This window comes from Podarcis cretensis (genome assembly GCF_951804945.1).
Source record: "Podarcis cretensis genome assembly, chromosome: 6".
NCBI classification, from domain to species: Eukaryota; Metazoa; Chordata; class Lepidosauria; order Squamata; family Lacertidae; genus Podarcis; species Podarcis cretensis.
The window spans coordinates 2,014,943-2,032,611 of record NC_137175.1 but is presented as its reverse complement, the minus strand read 5'-3'; the positions used below and the strand labels follow the sequence as shown (position 1 = coordinate 2,032,611).

At 49.2% G+C, this 17,669-nt stretch overlaps 1 protein-coding gene across 1 annotated transcript in view; it reads left to right on the top strand.

Moving 5' to 3' along the window:
* TGM2 (transglutaminase 2) overlaps nt 1-13,051 on the top strand; it is a 66,958-nt gene extending 53,907 nt beyond the window's left edge. The window contains exons 10-13 of the mRNA XM_079979255.1: nt 484-753; nt 9,013-9,173; nt 9,699-9,835; nt 11,050-13,051. Coding sequence (XP_079835381.1) covers nt 484-753; nt 9,013-9,173; nt 9,699-9,835; nt 11,050-11,206 — 725 coding nt within the window. The 3' untranslated portion in view covers nt 11,207-13,051. The remainder of the gene's footprint in view (nt 1-483; nt 754-9,012; nt 9,174-9,698; nt 9,836-11,049) is intronic.
* Nucleotides 13,052-17,669: the final 4,618 nt, after the last annotated feature.

The window sequence follows — 17,669 nt, the reverse complement described above, 5'->3', positions numbered from 1 at the left end:
CCGTTCCCTCACTCTGCGATGGAGGCATGGCCAGCTCTGACTCATCTTCTCTCCCTCCTGGAGGAGACTCTGGCCCTGATTCATGGGACTCTTCCCCCCCCACTCCGCTCTGGTGGGGGAACTGGTCCTGATCTCCCGCTGCTGCTTTGGGAGTCCCCGCTGGCCCCTTGCTTCTGGTGTGTCCCCCCTGGGACCCCCCTTGCCCTGGCCATCGGCGCCCCCCTCTGGGAATCTTCTGAATCGCTGGAGAGGCTCATGGAATCTCTCGGGCCACTGTCATCTTCTCCTACGCTGCCCTCAGATTCTTCCCCTTCGCTCTCCGTTTCCTCTCTCCCCTGTGTCTCTGCTCCCGAACCCCTGACAGATACCAATAACTGGGACCTCTAAAGTACAGTTATTCATGGACCTCAAGGTCCTCTGCAGGGCAGACCAGGAGAGGCAGTCCTGTAGGTAACTTAGTTGTTCCTGCTTCCATTTTTGCAGACTCAGAGGAGGAGAGGTCCGTCTTTGAGAAGGCGAAGCACCAGAAGGTCTACCCACCATCAGAAGAGGGCTTGAAAGTCAAAATCAAGGCCTCTGAAGGGATGAACAACGGATGCGACTTTGACGTCTTTGCCGTCATCAACAACAACACGGACACCGAGCGGCGATGCCGGCTTATGTTTGGCGCCCGGACTCTCACCTACAACGGGACGCTGGGGCCCGAATGCGGGAGCAAAGACCTGCTCAACGTCAACCTGGAGCCCTACGCAGGTAAAGACAGATGAGAGCAGGTGAACTATCTACCTTCTCCATCCCCTAATCATATGGACCCATGAAGCTCCCTTGTTGTTGTTTAGTCATTTAGTTGTGTCTGCCTCTTCGTGACCCCCTGGACCAGAGCACGCCAGGCACTCCTGTCTTCCACTGCCTCCCGCAGTTTGGTCAAACTCATGCTTGTAGCTTTGAAGACACTATCCAACCATCTCGTCCTCTGTCGTCCCCTTCTCCTTGTGCCCTCCATCTTTCCCAACATCAGGGTCTTTTCCAGGGAGTCTTCCCTTCACATGAGGTGGCCAAAGTATTAGAGCCTCAGCTTCACGATCTGTCCTTCCAGTGAGCTGATTTCCTTCAGAATGGAGAGGTTTGATCTTCTTGCAGTCCATGGGACTCTCAAGAGTCTCCTCCAGCAACGTAATTCAAAAGCATCAATTCTTCGGCGATCAGCCTTCTTAATGGTCCAGCTCTCACTTCCATACATCACTACTGGGAAAACCATGGCTTGAACCATACTGACCTTAGGGAGAGTCAGATCATGCTTAGAATGACCAATTCAGCTTCCTGCAGCCTGGTGCTTTCAAAAGGAGAGCCCTGCTCAATATGGCCAGATCCTGTTCCCGCAGTGGCCTATCAGGAGCCCCCGGGAAGCCCACAAGCAGGCCCTGAATCCCACCTGCAATTCCCAGCCATTGGGATTCAGAAGCATTGCTGCCCACAAGTGTGGAGCTAACCACTGACAGACTTCTCCTCCTCCATGGATTTGCCATATCCTCTTTTGAAGCCATCTACGTTTGCGGCCATCACAGCCTCCTGTGGCAGGGAATTCCAAAGTTTAACAATGCGCTATGTAAAGAAGCACCTTCTTTTATGCATTCTGAACCTTCTAGTTTTCTGTTTCATTGGATGTCAACAAGTTCTTGCGTTATGAGAGAGGGAGAAAAAGTTCTCTCCATCCACTTTTCCCTTACCACACATAATTTTACAAACTTCCATCATGTTGCCTCTAGCTTCTCTTTTCTCTAAACTGAAACGTCCTAAGACTTTCTTCATAGGGAAGCAGCCTCTCCAGCCCCTTGATCATTTTGTTTTCCCTCTTCTGAATCTTTTCCAACTCTACAACATCCTTTTTGAGGTGATGTACACAGAGGGACGCGGGTGGTGCTGTGGGTTAAACCACAGAGCCTAGGACTTGCCAATCAAGAAAGTCGGCAGTTCGAATCCCCGCGACGGGGTGAGCTCCCGTTGCTCGGTCCCTGCTCCTGCCAACCTAGCATGTCAAAGTGCAAGTAGATAAATAGGTACCGCTCCGGCGGGAAGGTAAATGGCCTTTCCGTGCACTGCTCTGGTTCGCCAGAAGCAGCTTAGTCATGCTGGCCACATGACCCGGAAGCTATACGCCGGCTCCCTCGGCCAGTAAAGCGAGATGAGCACTGCAACCCCAGAGTCGGCCACAACTAGACCTAATGGTCAGGGGTCCCTATACCTTTACCTTTACATAGAACTGTACACAGTATTCCAAATGAGGTCGCACTATATATTTAGATAATGGCATTCTTGATGCTGGCAGTCTTGTTTTCCCTCCCCCCCCCCCCCAATGATCCCTAGCATGAAATTTCCTCTTTCCATGGTTACCCTCTTCCTCGAGCTCTGCATTGTGACCCCAAGGTCTCACTCCTGGTCCATCACCTTCAATGCAGACTCCAGGAGTGTAGTTGTGAAATTAATACATATATATTGCCATGGCATGCGTCACTGTACACTTATTTTGATTGAATTGCATTTTCTATTTTTGCATTGCCCATTCACATCGATTGGAGAGGTCCATCTCTCTCTGTTTTAATGACCTTCGGCAATTTAGTATCAAACATTTCCCAAACATGACTGCCTTTCTACCTGTTTTCCCCTCCCCGAAATTGCAGCCAGGGTGTGTGTGTGTCTGCACAATCACGACCATGAGTTCAGGAATCTGGTGGAGGAGAGCCTGAACCATTTCCCTCCCTACATGGGGGTCCCCATGAACCTCCCCCCTCCGAGTCATGGGGCTGGGGAAATAGGGAGCAACCCCTGGCTTGGATCCCAGGAGTCTGGAAGCAGAGCAGCTGCTGCTGCACTTTCAGCTTTGAGTAGAACAGCAACGACTGGCTGTTGTGCTGTTGCTCCATCCTTTGTCCCTGGAGGCAGCAGACAGAGGATTTGCAAGCCTCCTGCTGAGCTCCAGTCCCTTCCTGGGCTGCAAGCTTTCCCTTTCCTCCCCTGCCCCTCTGTTGCTCCACTTCTCCTCCAGTTGAGATGGCTTCCCTTCAGCCCAGCTGTTCCCCATCAGTCTGTGACCTCCTTGCGCCCCCAGCTCCACTTCTCCTTGTTTAGCATTCCTGCTGCGCTTCAGGAGTGACGGAATGGAAATGATCTGCATAAAGCGCCCAGACCTCCTTCTCCTTCTCCTCCTCCTCCTCCTCACAAGAGGAAGCACCGATGGGGAGCGGCTGCCAGGGCATCCCTATCTCCTGGCTGCTGCAGCATCACCTCCACCACAGCAGACATCTCCAGATGTTGGGAGAAGCTTCCTTTGCCCAGGGCAGCGCCTAAATCTTTGCAGTTGCACTTTTAGCTCTCCGCTTCTCTGGTTAGAGCAGGTGGTTAGGACCCTCTAGATCAGTGGTTCTCAACCTGTGGGTCCCCAGATGTTGTTGGACTACAACTCCCATCATCCCTGAGCTCTGGCCTTGCTAGCTAGGGGTGATGGGAGTTGTAGTGCAACAGCATCTGGGGACCCACATGTTGAGAAAGGCTGCTCTAGATCATGGGTAGGCAAACTAAGGCCCGGGGGGGGGGGCGGATCTGGCCCAATCACCTTCTCAATCCAGCCTGCGGACGTTCCAGGAATCAGAATGTTTTCACATGAGTAGAATGTTTCCTTTTATTTCAAATGCATCTCTGGGTTATTTGTGGGGCACAGGAATTCGTGCATTCCCCCCCCCCAAAAAAAAATATATAGTACGGCCCCCCACAAGGTCTGCGGGACAGTGGACCAGCCCCCTGCTGAAAAAGTTTGCTGACCCCTGCTCCAGATCTTCTTGGACTACAACTTCCATCCTCCTTCCTAGCCGCTGGCCATGCTAGGTGCTGGGCCTGCTGGCATTTGGAGTGCTCCCATGTCTGGGGGATCCACAGGGCTGCCAGCCCTCAGCAAGGCTGGAGGGGGCCTCTCTTTCCCAGCTGGCAACCTGAGACATCTCTTGGCAACCCCACCAGGCCATCCTAGGATGAAATTGGAGAGGGCGGCATCGTCTCCTGGTTTCGAGCGGACACACAAATGCTTGTGCATTCTTGTGAGCTGCTTGTCGCTTGGCTCACGCCTCTTGGCTCCCGTCCTGTGGATTTTGGCACGAGGGCCTGGATTCACATCCTGAGGACCCAGAGTAAGTGGAAGGGGATCACTGCACTCTGAGTAGGCAATTTCCTGCCCTTTGTGGCTCCTCCAAGTGAGCAGCTGCTATTCCTTTCAGCCCATTTATATAACAGCACCTGAAAGGTGGGGTTTGGGTGGTTGGTTTCAAGCAAACAATGGGCCTTGCAGTGCTGGGGCGGCGGAGTCAAGTTTCTTCCAAATTGCATACCTTCGCAGAGGCAAAACCGCGGAGATAAACAGCCCTTCCGGAGATGGAGACTGGCGTGAGGCTTGGCTCCCTGCCCCAAGGGAGAGAGAAGTGCTTGTTTGCTTTGAACCCGGGCCAAGATTGTCACTGTGCGTTCATGCAGAGGGTGTGTCGGCACAGGAGTTTTCGCTGGCCTCTTGGTGCCTGGGACCGTGGGGCTAAGAATCAAGGCGGTGGGTGTTCTTTCATTGGAACTTTTTAAGCAGAGGTGGCCATCCGTCAGGGATTCTTCAGCTGTGATTTTTTGCATTGCAGGGGGTTGGACTGGATGAACTTTGGGTTCCCCCAACTCTGTAATCCCATGAAACAGCTGGACTGGTTCTTCAGATTGGTGGATCTGGCTGTGCACTGAGTGACACTCCGGAGGGAGTATGACCTCACCTTCTCTTTCGTAGAACCATAGAACGCTCTAGTGGCAATCACAAAACGCCTGGCAGATGGCCCTCCACCCTCTGCTTTGAAATCTCCAAGGAGGGAGAGTCCGCCACCTCCCAAGGGAGTCTGTTCCACTGTTGAACAACTCTTACTGTCAAAGCTCCTCCTCATGTTTAGTCAGAATCTCCTTTTTCGTCATTTGAAGCCATTGATTCAAGTTCTGCCCTCCAGAGCAGGAGAAAACAAGTTGGTTCCATCTTCCATGGGGCAGCCCTTGAGATTTTTGAAAATGGCTCTCATATCCCCTCTAAGCCTTTCTTTCTCCAGGCTAAAATACCCACCTCCACGGGGCATGTTCAACAGTGCCTAGGAGAGGCAGAGGGGCCCTTTACTAAAGAGGAACCAGCTGTGTTTTTCCTCCTCCCTCCAGATACCTTTTCCTTTTGTGCCATGTGCCTTTTAGATCATAAGCAGGGATGCTCTGCGAACATTTGCAGACAGGGCAGAGAGCCTTTTTTCTGGCTGAAGAGCAAGATGAAAATGCTACAAATAAAAGAGGCAGGCTCTGTCTCGTTCAGCTCCCTCTCTCCCCCACCCCCACCCCCATCCCCATGGTCAGCCAGATTGCCCCAGGAAGCCCCTAAATAAACCATGCAAGCCAGAACCTTCCCCCCTCCTTCTCTTGCATTAAGAAAGCCTTTCCACCCTGGGGACTTCCTCTTGCTTCAGCTGGCAGGCCTAAGCCAGAATGCTCATTTGCATTACAAATGCCGTCCATCACTTCCAGGCAAACAGCAAGAATTTAGAGGTGAGCAGCAAGGGAGGCTAGATTCCTGGGTGAAAACACCCACAGCCTGAGCACCAAATGGTTGACAAGCATGTGGAAGGGAATGCAGAGCCCAAGACGGCTCAGGCAAGGAATGCAGCTGTTTGGCAGAAATCTACCTAAGGGACATCGAAGGAGCATTGATGTAAGGACCAGTGGGGAGTGCCACACAAACCCCTGAGAAGCTGCGACAATCTGGGTCGCTTGAGCTTCTGAGTCATCCTGAGGCTCCATCTTGCTGGATATCTCCAAGCTGTGGGATTTTGGTGGTATTTCCACCCTTTGGGGATCCCCAAAGCCTCTATGTTTGCAGAGGTTAAAACCTGGGCTGCTCCCAGGCTGTTGCTATTTTGCAAGCAGGGCTTGGATCTTGTCCCAAATAACTCAGGTTTGCTGTTTCAGTGGATTTGGTGCTTTGGCACAACAAGCCCATTTTCCTTTAAAAAATGACCCTTTGCGGTGAGGAAATTAATGGGGAAATTCAGCGTGGGAAAACAATGGCTTGGTACAGCGCAGTTTAACCTCCCTTCAAATAGGTCGGGATGACAGCTCAGTAAACCGGTTATCTGGGAGTGACCTTGGCCAGCTCACGGATCCTCTTTGGAAAGACATGATAGAAACTTATAAAATTACTCTCTGCACGGGGAAACTGGATTGAGAAAAGTTTTCCTCCCCCTCTGCTGACACTGGAACTCATGAGCATCCAAGTGAAGCGGAATGTTCAGGGCAGATAAAAGAAAGTCCTTCTTTGTGCAGCGCAGTGTTAAACTATGGAACTCCTTGCCACAGGAGATGGTGATGGCTGTTAACCTAGATGGCTTTAAAAGAGGACTGGACAAATTCATGGAGGAGAACGCTATCCATGGATAATGGCCACAGCTGGAGGCAGCCATGCTTCTGAACGCCAGGAGAGTTGCTCTTATGGTCAGGTCCCGCTTGTGGGTTTCCCAGAATGGGCATCTGGTCAGTCACTGTGAGAGCAGGACGCAGGACTAGATGGGACACTGGCCTAATCCAGCAGGCCCTTCTTATACAGTGGTACCTCTGGGTGAGAGCAGGATCCGTTCCGGAGCCCCGTTCGCATCCTGAGTAGAACGTAAGATGCAACTTCGTGTCTGCTTGTGCATGGGTTGCGTTTTGCCACTTCCACACATGCGCACGATGTCATTTTGAGCGTCTGCGCATGCGCGAGCGGCAAAACCCGGAAGTAACGCGTTATGTTACATCCAGGTCGCTGCGGAGCGTGAAAACGCTCAACCTGAAGCACATTTAACCCAAGGTATGACTGTATTCTTAACTCCTGGGGGAATTGTCCAAATGCCATCTCCATGTCTGAAAGCATTAAGTGGTGTGTCCTCTATGCATCCTATTAATACTCCAGAGTTTTAGTCCTCTCCAAGTTTTCCATTTCAGCTGCAATTCTGAATTAAAGAATCAGAAAGCTGAAGAAGCAAGGCATGGGAACTACAGCAGAAGAAGCAAACTTTCTTTCTCTCTCTCTCTCTGCATTCTTTCATTTAGAAGTGACGTGTTTTCTTCCAGAGCTGGGAAGGAATCCAATATGCTTTGATCCAACACTTTCTGATGGCGCTCTAGCATTTTACGTGCACCAGAAACCTTTTACCCATTGGGCAGACTTTGGAAGAGATTTAGAAACAAAAACCCACAAGATCCCTAAAGGGGGAAACTCTGCAAGACTTAGAGGCAAACGCCAAGCATAAACCCAGAGTCTTGGCCAAATGCATCCTAGGGTAGCTAATTTGCATCTGGCCCCCTGCTGGACACAGGTGGGTTTGGGGAGCTGTCATGGCTTTGAAGTGCACCCAGATGTCTATTGCATTGAGGGCCAAAGAGAGATCAGGGCAGTTGCATGGCTGTCACTCAATGCAGCAGCAGGAGACCCACATCCATGTCCCTCCCCAAATTACTGGGCGAAATAGGAGACATGCAACAGGAAATGGTTAAACTCACTGTCTTCCTACCAGCTGGGCCGAAGGGCCACAGCTCGGTGGGAGAGCACCTGTTTTGCATGCAGAAGGTTCCGGGTTCACTCCCCAACATCTCCAGATAGGGCTGGGGAAAACGACTAAGCCATGAAAGCCAGGAGACCTGCTGCCAGTCAGTGTTGTTGTTGTTGTTTAGTCATTTAGTCGTGTCCGACTCTTCGTGACCCCCTGGACCAGAGCACGCCAAGCACTCCTGTCTTCCACTGCCTCCCGCAGTTTGGTCAAACTCATGCTGGTAGCTTCGAGAACACTGTCCCACCATCTCGTCCTCTGTCGCCCCCTTCTCCTTGTGCCCTCCATCTTTCCCAACGTCAGGGTCTTTTCCAGGGAGTCTTCTCTTCTCATGAGGTGGCCAAAGAACTGGAGCCTCAGCTTCAGGATCTGTCCTTCCAGTGAGCACTCAGGGCTGATTTCCTTCAGAATGGAGAGGTTTGATCTTCTTGTAGGTGATCAGCCTTCTTTATGTTCCAGCTCTCACTTCCGTACATCACTACTGGGAAAATCATATCTTTAACTATACGGACCTTTGTTGGCAAGGTGATGTCTCTGCTTTTTAAGATGCTGTCTAGGTTTGTCATTGCTTTTCTCCCAAGAAGCAGGCGACAATACTAATCTTGGTGGGCCATTGGACTGGCTCAGTAGAGGGCAACTTTCTATGTCTGGAGGGGGAACGGAAGAACTCATGAGCAAGAAATCAGGCTCTTAAATTTCAGTGGCACTCTGTGCGGTGCTAAAATTCAGCACTCCCACTACCCTAAAACCGCCCCTGCGACTGCATATGACCTCCAGGGTCAAGGTTCAACATGCTTTGGAGAACATCAGTCCGAGAGGGCGATGGCCCTCGTCTCCCGCTTGTGGGTCTCCCAGAGACATCTGGTGGTCCACAATGAGACAAAGGATGCTGGTTGAGATAGACCAATGGCATGGGGAACCTTTGGACAGCCTGATGTCACTGGATTTCAGCTCCCAGAAGCCCCAGCAAGCACGGCCAATGGTCAGGGATGATGGGAGCTGTGGTTCAGCAACATCTGGAAGGCCAGAGGTTCCCCACACCTGAGAGAGGCCTTTGGTCTGGTCCAACAGGGCTCTTCCTATGTTCTGAAGGAGATACGAGGCTGGTGCCCTTAACCCATGTGCAAATGGGTTGGGTTTTGTATGTGATGCTGCATCCAGAATGCTTTCTCCCTCCTGAGGTTACGTGGCTGGTTTCTCCCAGCTGTGGTTACACCTAGCAGTCAACTGGCTATATGCAAGAGACGGTCTCTCACACTGTTTTTACATGATGTTGTGGAATCTTCTTAAAACTGGAGGAGATCCAAGGAGGCTGGATTCTGTCTTTGGCAAAGCTCATGTTCTTTCCTTCTTCTTCTTCTTCTGGCTTCCTCTCCAGAGAGGGTCGTCCCCTTGCGCATCCTCTACGAGAAGTACGGCGACTGCCTGACGCAGGACAATATGATCAAGGTGATGGCTCTCCTGAAGGAGCACGAGACCAACGAGATCGTCCTCGAGTCCAGAAACATCTATGTCAAAAACCCAGATATCAAAGTCCGGGTAAGGCAAATTTGCATGGGCATTTTACGGCTGCTTCTGGGAAGTGCGTGCCCTGGACGTAATCACATTGTGGAGTTGGAAGGGGTCAGAATGTTCATCTAGGTTCTGGGGAAAGAGAGAAAGACAGACAGACAGATGTTGAGTCCAGACCGTGCAGCTTAATGAAATTCTTCTAGGGACATGTGTGGTTCTTCTGTGTTTGCAAGAGAGAATGACAAAGTATCACATAAGAAGAATCTTGCTGTTAGAAGCTATTGTAGGGGAAGAGAGAAGGAAGTTAGAAGAAAGAAGGATGTATTGTCATATATGGACATAGCTTCCCCCACGCTTATAGGTGCATAAATGTTTGTGCTGTTTTCATAGTTCTCCCGCTGCTCATCATCTCCTTGTTGGCTGAGCGTGTCCTGTTTTGCTGACCCTGGAATCTGGGTTTTATGGGCCTCCAGGCTGAACCCAAAGGGTATTGGGCATTGAACCCCAATATTTCCCCATCGGGCTGAGCTTTCTCCTCTTTTCCGAATGCAGATCTTGGGGGAGCCAGTTCAGAAGCGGAGGCTGGTGGCCGAGCTGACGTTGAAGAACCCCCTTCCGACCCCCCTGAATGGCTGCCTCTTCGCCGTCGAGGGTGCCGGCCTGACAGAAGGACAGAAGATCCAGGAGCTGTGAGTTTTCCCCAACCACATCTTCTGGTTCTCAATACCAACACTTCCAAGACGTGAACAAGGGCTGTTGACGCCCAATTCAGCTGTAGAAGGGGGAAAGGCTTAATTCTGCAAGCAGAGCAGACTTTGGAAGTTCCAGGAGTTGCAGTGCTATGAGAGAGGGAGAATAATTTTTCTCAAACCAACCATGCATAATTTCACAAACGTCTATCGTGTCACCTCTTGCTGGCCTTTTGGCTCAGCTAAGAAGCCTGAAAAACGGCAGCCTTCCTTTGTAGGGAAGTGGTTCTGATCCCTTGGACCATTGGATCATTACAAAAGGAAGTGAATATAAAACTACCGGCATCATGATGTCATTCTACAAATCTATGATGCAACGACATTTGCAGTACAGTCGTACATTGGATCCCGAATGTTTTGGCTCCCGCAAACCTGCAAGTGAATGTTCCAATTTGCGAACGTTCTTTGGAACTCGAACGTCTGACACGACTTCCACAGATTCCGATTGGCTACAGGAGCTTCCTTGGTTTCTGAATGTTTTGGAAGTCGAACGGACTTCCGGAATGGATTCCATTCGGCTTCCGAGGTATGACTGTACTGTGTAAAGTTCTGGTCACCTTGCCTCAAAAAGGATATTGCCACCAGAAATTTTTCCTCCCTCTCTCAGAACTCTGAAACGTGTGGACTTTCAAGGAAACTTTTATCAGGAAAGATAAAATTACTTCTTCTTGCAGTGCATATGGAACTCGCTCCCACCAGATTAGATAACTTTGTGGAGGAGGAAAGGGTTATTGAGGGCTCCTAGCCATGAGGGCTGTTGGAAGGCACCCAGAGTGGAAGCACAGCCAGATGATGATGATGATGATGATGATGATGATGATGATAATAATAATAATAATAATAATAATAATAATAATAATAATTTTATTTATAGCCCGCCCTCCCCAGCTGAAGCCAGGCTCAGAGTGGCTAACAGTAAAATAATACAGATGGGCAGGGTATAAATAATAAATTTATTATTGTTATTGTTATTGTTCTTCCTCCACGGTCAGAGGCAGCAATGCTTCTGAATACGGGTTGATGGAAACTCTGGGAAGGGAAAGGGCTCTTGTGCTGATGTTCTGCTGGACTCGCTGGGCCCTGGGCCTGATCCAGTGGACTCTTCTGATGACCGTAGGCTGACCTCATGTGACCCCCTTCCCCTCTCTCCGCAGGGACAGCCCCGTCGGGCCGGGTGAGGACGCCAAGGTGAGGGTGGAGTTCGTGCCCCGCCAGTCGGGCCTGCGGAAGCTGGTGGTGGATTTCGAGAGCGACAAGCTGAAGGGGGTGAAGGGCTACCGGAACGTCATCATCGCCCCCCTGCGCAAATGATGTGCCACCTCACCCTGCCCGGGAGGGAAGAGGGTTGCTTTGCTGGCCCGGCCTGAAATCCATCGCCTGAGCCGCCTCTTTAGAAAGACGGGTGATTCCGGCAGCAACAGGGACCCAAGGGGGCCTTGGAAGCAGCGACCCTCAAAAACTCCCCCCCCCCCAAATGTGACAATATTGCAAGGAGCCATCGCCCCCAACTGCTCCTTCACCAAGGAGCCGAAATTTGGTCCCAGCTAGACCCTCCCCTGCAATAAAAAAGATATATTTTTGTGGCTTTTTCATAGAGTCGTAGTTAGAATTGACCTCCAGAGGTCATCTAGTCCAAGCCCCTGCAAGGCAGGAATCACGGCTGAAGAATCCCAGTTGGAAAACCTCCAGTGGAGTCAAGAAAGTTCCTCCCAATGTTATTTGCGCACACAGCAGAAATGTGTCGCTTCGGGCCACAGGCGGGCCAGGTACATTTTGAGAGTTCCCCTGTGAAAAACGACGTCACACGCAAAACTCCTCCCCGCAGCGCCTGGCAAGTTTGCAGCCTCCCTGGCCTGCTGGTTTTCTGTCTTCAAGGGAATTGGAGCAATAAATAAAGCTCCGTCCTTCCACCTCAGGAGGACTTGAACCCCTTATCCCCCCTCCGTCTGCTGTGTCCGTAAGACAGGAATATCTCCTGCCCAGAAATGGGCGGCCCTTAATGTCCAGCTGTCTGCGGCCCCAACAAAATGTGACATGCCCTTCCCCGAAGTCGTTTATGCTGGGGAGAGGGACGCAAATATTGTAAGCTGCTTGCTGAATCATGCCAAAAATAAAGAAAATAATATATATCTAGATTCCGGCACCAGCAGCCACCAGAAATGTACGGCAGCAAGTACAGACTTCTGCTGCGCCAGTCCTAAAAGACCCACCTCATCCGGCATCCCGTTCTCAAATCCTGATCCTCAAATGCCTCTATTGGGAAACCCGCAAGCGGGATTCGAACACAGAACCCCTCTCCACTCCTGCAGTTTAGTAGCTAGTAGCCATCAATAGTCTCCTCCCCCTCCATGAATTTGCCCTGCCCTCTATTAAAGTTGGTCCCTGCCTACTGTGGGAGGGAGTTCTGCAGTCTAACCGTTCACCAAGGTTTCGCATTGATGGCACAAGCGCTTTCTCTAAAAACTGTGACGAGCAGAGTTTTATTTCGCGTTTGAAAGCAGGGAAGATCTGACTGGGTGGGACAGGAGAAGGACTCAGAAGAAGGAGTCTGCCAACGACCGTCAGATAAACAGAGACGTCAAAGTCACTCAGCGTTGCCAAGGCAGATGCTGGCCAGAGACATCAGCTCTTCTTGGGCTCAGGAGCACCAGCCTCAAATCCTTTCCCTGGGCCATCTTTAAGTATTTAGCTGGAGAAACAAACTCTCTGTGTTCGTTAGAAGGCACGGCAGGGAAAAAAATGAAATTGAGAGCCAGGACTGTGGAGAAGGCAGACAGGCATAAAAAGCAGCTTTCTTACCCCTTCCAGTGCAGTTTCTGGGGAACAGAAAGACGAGCGCAATTTCTTGGTGGAGGCATTTCTTGCTAAGAAGCTCCCAGGTCCACACTTTGGAGAAAGATTCATTCATTTATTTTTTTAAAAGCTGACCCAAGAAACAAAGGGCTTAATAATGTGAGCAATGTAACATGTACATAGATATATTTGCATACCGTGATGCGATGCGTAATCTCAAACGTGCAGAGGAGAAGGTGGTTTGCGGGCTTCGCTTGAGCCTTTCTAGCCGAAACTCGTGGCAAATGCCGTGTTCTCAGAGCCTGGTATTTCACCCGTGGAACTATGCAATCACTGAATAAAGAGTTAATTTTTCACCTTCAATATTTCTCTGGAGCGCTTTCCTCTCCTTCCCTCCACCATAAATGACTTCCTTGCTACTCTACATGGGGCTGTGTGTGTGTGTGTGTGTTTTCCTAGGGGGGGGGTAACTCAAATAATTTCAGACCCTCATGAGTGTCCCTATTATCCAGGAACAGTCCCAGATTTATAGAAGCCCTCCCGGTTTCTGATTTGATCCTGGAATGTCCTGCTTTTCCTTAGGACATCCCTATTTTCATCAGAGAAATGTTGGAGGGTATGGTGGTAATAATGATAACAATAATAATTTATTTGTACCCTGCCCATCTGATTTTGTTGCCCCAGCCACTCTGGGTGGATTCAGCAGATATAAAAACAGAATAAAACATGAAACACTAAAAAGCTTCCCTATACAGGTGTATTCTAAAGGTTATGTAGTTATTCCTCTCCTTGGTGACTATTGTGAGGGTGTTTCACAGGGTGGGTGCCACCACGGAGAAGGCCTGTGAAATGATGGAGGCTGTGTCATTTTTGCAGCCCCGGTTAACTGGGTCAATACTTACGATTGCACAGCCCGTGGCACTTCATAGATATCCACTTAGTCATCATTGCAGCATAAGAAGATCACGCAGGATCAGGCCAATGGCCCATCCCGGCCAGGATCAGAAGCATCACGGCCTGGGACGGTGGCAGCAGAGAAGAGCCATCATGGCTTGTAGCCTTCAATAGGTTTCTTTTCCATAATCCTCTTTTAATCACTGCCTCCCGGGGCAGGGAGTTCCACAGTTCAATTACCGTATTTTTTGCTCTATAAGACACACTTTTTTCCTCCTAAAAAGTAAGGGGAAATGTCTGTGCATCTTATGGAGCGAATGCGTGGTCCCTGGAGCTGAATTGCCCATGGGCAAAAAGCAGATCGTGCTTTTTTTTTATTAGAAAGAGGGACGGGGGTGTTGAAATGAAGACGCTTAGCAGCTGATCGGCAAGTGATTGGGAGGGAGCTAAGGGACTCTAGTGATAAGGGAGGCTGCCTGGGAGGGGGGAGGTAAAGACAGCGAACTTGCAAGAAGAGGAGACAGGAAGATTAAAGCAATGAGGAGAGAAATTAGAAGAAAAGGAGGAGCAAAAAACTGCTCCAGCTAAGGAAAAGACACTAAGGCAAACAAGAGGGAAGGAAGTGTTGAAACAAAGCCGTTGAGCATCTGATTGGCAAGCGGTCAGGGAGGGAGATAAGGGACTCTAGAGATAAAGGAGGCTGCCTGGGAGGGGGGAAGTAAAAGCCCATGGGTCCTCAGGATTTTTGCATTGGGTCACCCCAAATTCACCATCAGATCACATAGCATGTCCATGGCTATAGCCTGCACCAAAAAAACCACACACCCACTGTTTTGTGGGGCCGCAATGGTGCAAAAACGTGGTTACAAAGTGTAATGGGATAAGGGGTTGCTTGTGCGTAAGCTCCCAAAACGCTCCAAGTTGAGCCGTTGGTTAAAACTCTCCCTAGCCGGACAGCCTTCAGTTTGTGGCTGTCTTAATCACTGGCAGAATCCGTCAGTGGGCGTTTCCTGAACTTCTTCCAACATAAAAGCTCTTTGACAGAAAGTCTCCGCCTTGATTCCCTGCGCGACAGCTTTCTGCGCAGAGTGGGCGTTCCAAGGGGAGGTCCTGAGCTCTCTCCACTGGTCTCGCTGGAAGCGTCTCTGAGCCTTACCTCCGACGCCTCTTTCCCCCCTCCTTCTTCAGCGGAAGCTCTCCCTCTTTCCCGGCTGGTTCCCTCCCCAGCATCCGAGGGTCTCCCATCATCTGAGAGCCTCTCCACCACCCTGCGCTCTGATGGCAGTTCCCTGACACAAAGCATGGATCCACATGGATCCTCAGGATTTTTGCATTGGGCCACCCCAAACTCACCATCATATCACGTGTCTGTGGCCACAGCATGAACCACAAAAATCATACATCCACTGTTTCGTTCGGAATATTTTTCTTTCTTGCTTTCCTCCTCTAAAAACTAGGTGCGTCTTATGGTCAGGTGCATCTTATGGAGCGAAAAATACGGCATGCCCCGGGACCCAGCGGCTGAACAGGCCCAAGTGGAGGATCCTCAGGAGTAGCTGGGAGAAAGTTGGGGGGGGGGGAGAGACCTTTTTGTGTTGCCAGAATGCAGAACTGAGCCCAGTGAAAACTTGTCAGGTCCAGCCTTATCATGACAGCTGTCCGTGGGCAGAGCAAAGAATTCCATCATCCTTGGAAATCCAGAAACCTCCGATTCTGCAGCCTCTTTGAAACCAGCTGCCTCCACGCTGACCTAACCCTGATGGAAACGGGGGGTTATCTCTGCATTCTTGACCCAGGCAGCTCAAGGCTGGGGCAATGAAGGTAAATTCTGCCCATGTTTCCCAGAGCCAGATGCTGGGAGGCCTTCAAAGGGTTGGCCAGGCAGCAAGATCTACTGAAAGCGATGGAAGAAGCCAACAACTTCCTGGGAAGTTTTTAAGCCAAGCTCAGATGGCTATTTGTCATGGATGCTTTAGCTGAGATCCCTGCATTGGGGTCTCTTCCAACACTGATTTTATGATTCAAAGCAAGAAGTTGTTAATGGAGAAATCTGAGGGCTCCCTTGGGGGAAAAAAGCCAGGAATACCAGAGCAAAACAGCAGCCAGTAGGCTTGGTCTTTCTTGAAGACTGTCGAGACAGGACTCCCACCTGCCACAAGGTGGAACAAGATGGAAGCCCCCAACAAAAGAGCCCCCAAACTTTTATTAGCTGCTCATCCCCATGTTACACCCCCCAAACTACATCACTCATACATCACGGTTACATCAGGAAAGGGGAGGTCTGGTGGCAGGAATCTGAGCATCCTGGACCCTACCCCATGGTTCCCCTTGCCCTCCACCAAACACCCATCAAGTGTAACAAAAGAGACATTTACATTTCCCTGTTTCCCAGCCAAGTTCATCACACCCTTTTGTCTTCATCTGGGTTTGTTATTTCTGGAATGGCTACCTGTCCAGCACTCAGGTATCAGGATGCCAGGAATTATCACTCAGTCTCAGTCTCAGTCAGTTTTATTGCACATAGCCAAAGGCTGCCGCAATGTACACAGAATTATTTGACAATTAAAAATATATATACTGAATTGATAAAAAAGACTTAAAACATTTATATTATTAAAACATTATGTACTCTAAACAGAGCTATAAAAGTACCCCAATATACAAATAAAAACATTAAACAATAAAATTCATAAGCTAAAATCATCACATGGTCACTAATGTTAAGAACAATATCAATTAATACAGTGTGCAATTTATACTCAGAGTTTGGTGACAAAGATAGAGCATAGCCTGAGGTAGATAGGTAGGATCAAATGAATTCATCTCCTTTACAGTTAATGGCTACCTTGGCTATATAATTTGCTCTAATTTTCCTAGCAGCAGTTGCAAAAAGTGCTACACGCCAGGTCACATACTTATCTGTGTCTGCGAGGAGATATAAAATCATGTCAAAGGGGTTCTGGCCAGGGGACCCTGTCATTGTAGCTACTAAAAATATTTTTCTTGCATCATTATATAAAGGACAGTGCAATATATAATGCATAAGGTCCTCTACTTCAGAACATCCCCTAATGCAAACACGTTCGTTTTTTGGTATGCCTCTGTGTCTCCCATCTCTATAAGCAGAGCTTATTGTATTTAGTCATAGCTCTGTAAAAGCTTTTCGAAGTTGTGCAAAAGTCAATTCATTAAAATAAGATATGTGTTCATTGGCCTCTCTAAGTTTAAAATACAATGGGGCGCATGTGCACATAGAGTTTAGATCGTTTTTAGTTGCCACTGCCCTTATGGTTCGTTTAAAGATATTTTTTTCTGGGAATATAAGGGAAGTTCTTTAATCTCAGTCACTGAGAGGTCATATTTGCCCATCAGTTGGGCAGCATGATGTACCCAGTTTTTAAGGGGTAATCCATTCGAGAGCTCAATCAGGCATTTTTTTGGTAGCCTAGTGTTGTCCATCTGTTGAACTCTAAACCAGTAACAGAGAATTCTTTTATCTATTTGGCTCTCTATGCTCAACATGCAAGTTTCCAACCTGACCATGGCAGATTGCACGTCTTTGGGTAAACCTAAAAGAACTCTTAAAAAATAATTCTGTGGGGGTTCCAAACCCGAGACCTTTGAGGTACCCCAAACCTCTGCACCATATAGAATCTTGGCCATTGTTTTTGCTTTATACACAGATAGAGCTGGGTTGACCAAATTTCCACCTTTACAGGCAGCGAATTTCAGAATAGCTTTTGCTGATTAAAAGGCTTGCAATTTACTATTGGATAGCTGTGTATTCCAAGATGCCGTTTCTGAATAAATCAATCCCAGATATTTAAACGTATTTACTTGGTTTATGATGTGTTCATCCAGGTGCCAAACATGCTTTTTAGAACGCTTCCCAAATACGATGACCTGCGTCGTATCATAGTTTATAGATAGCAGGCAGAGGGGCTGCTGAGTAGCTGAGCTCACAGGTCTATATGAATTTCTGAAGTTTTCCAGTGAGCCAGAACATAGAGACATTGATCAGTGAATTCTTACATTTGGTATCGTGCAGCAAAGGCCCTTTGAATAGATAGGAAGAAACTGTGATGAA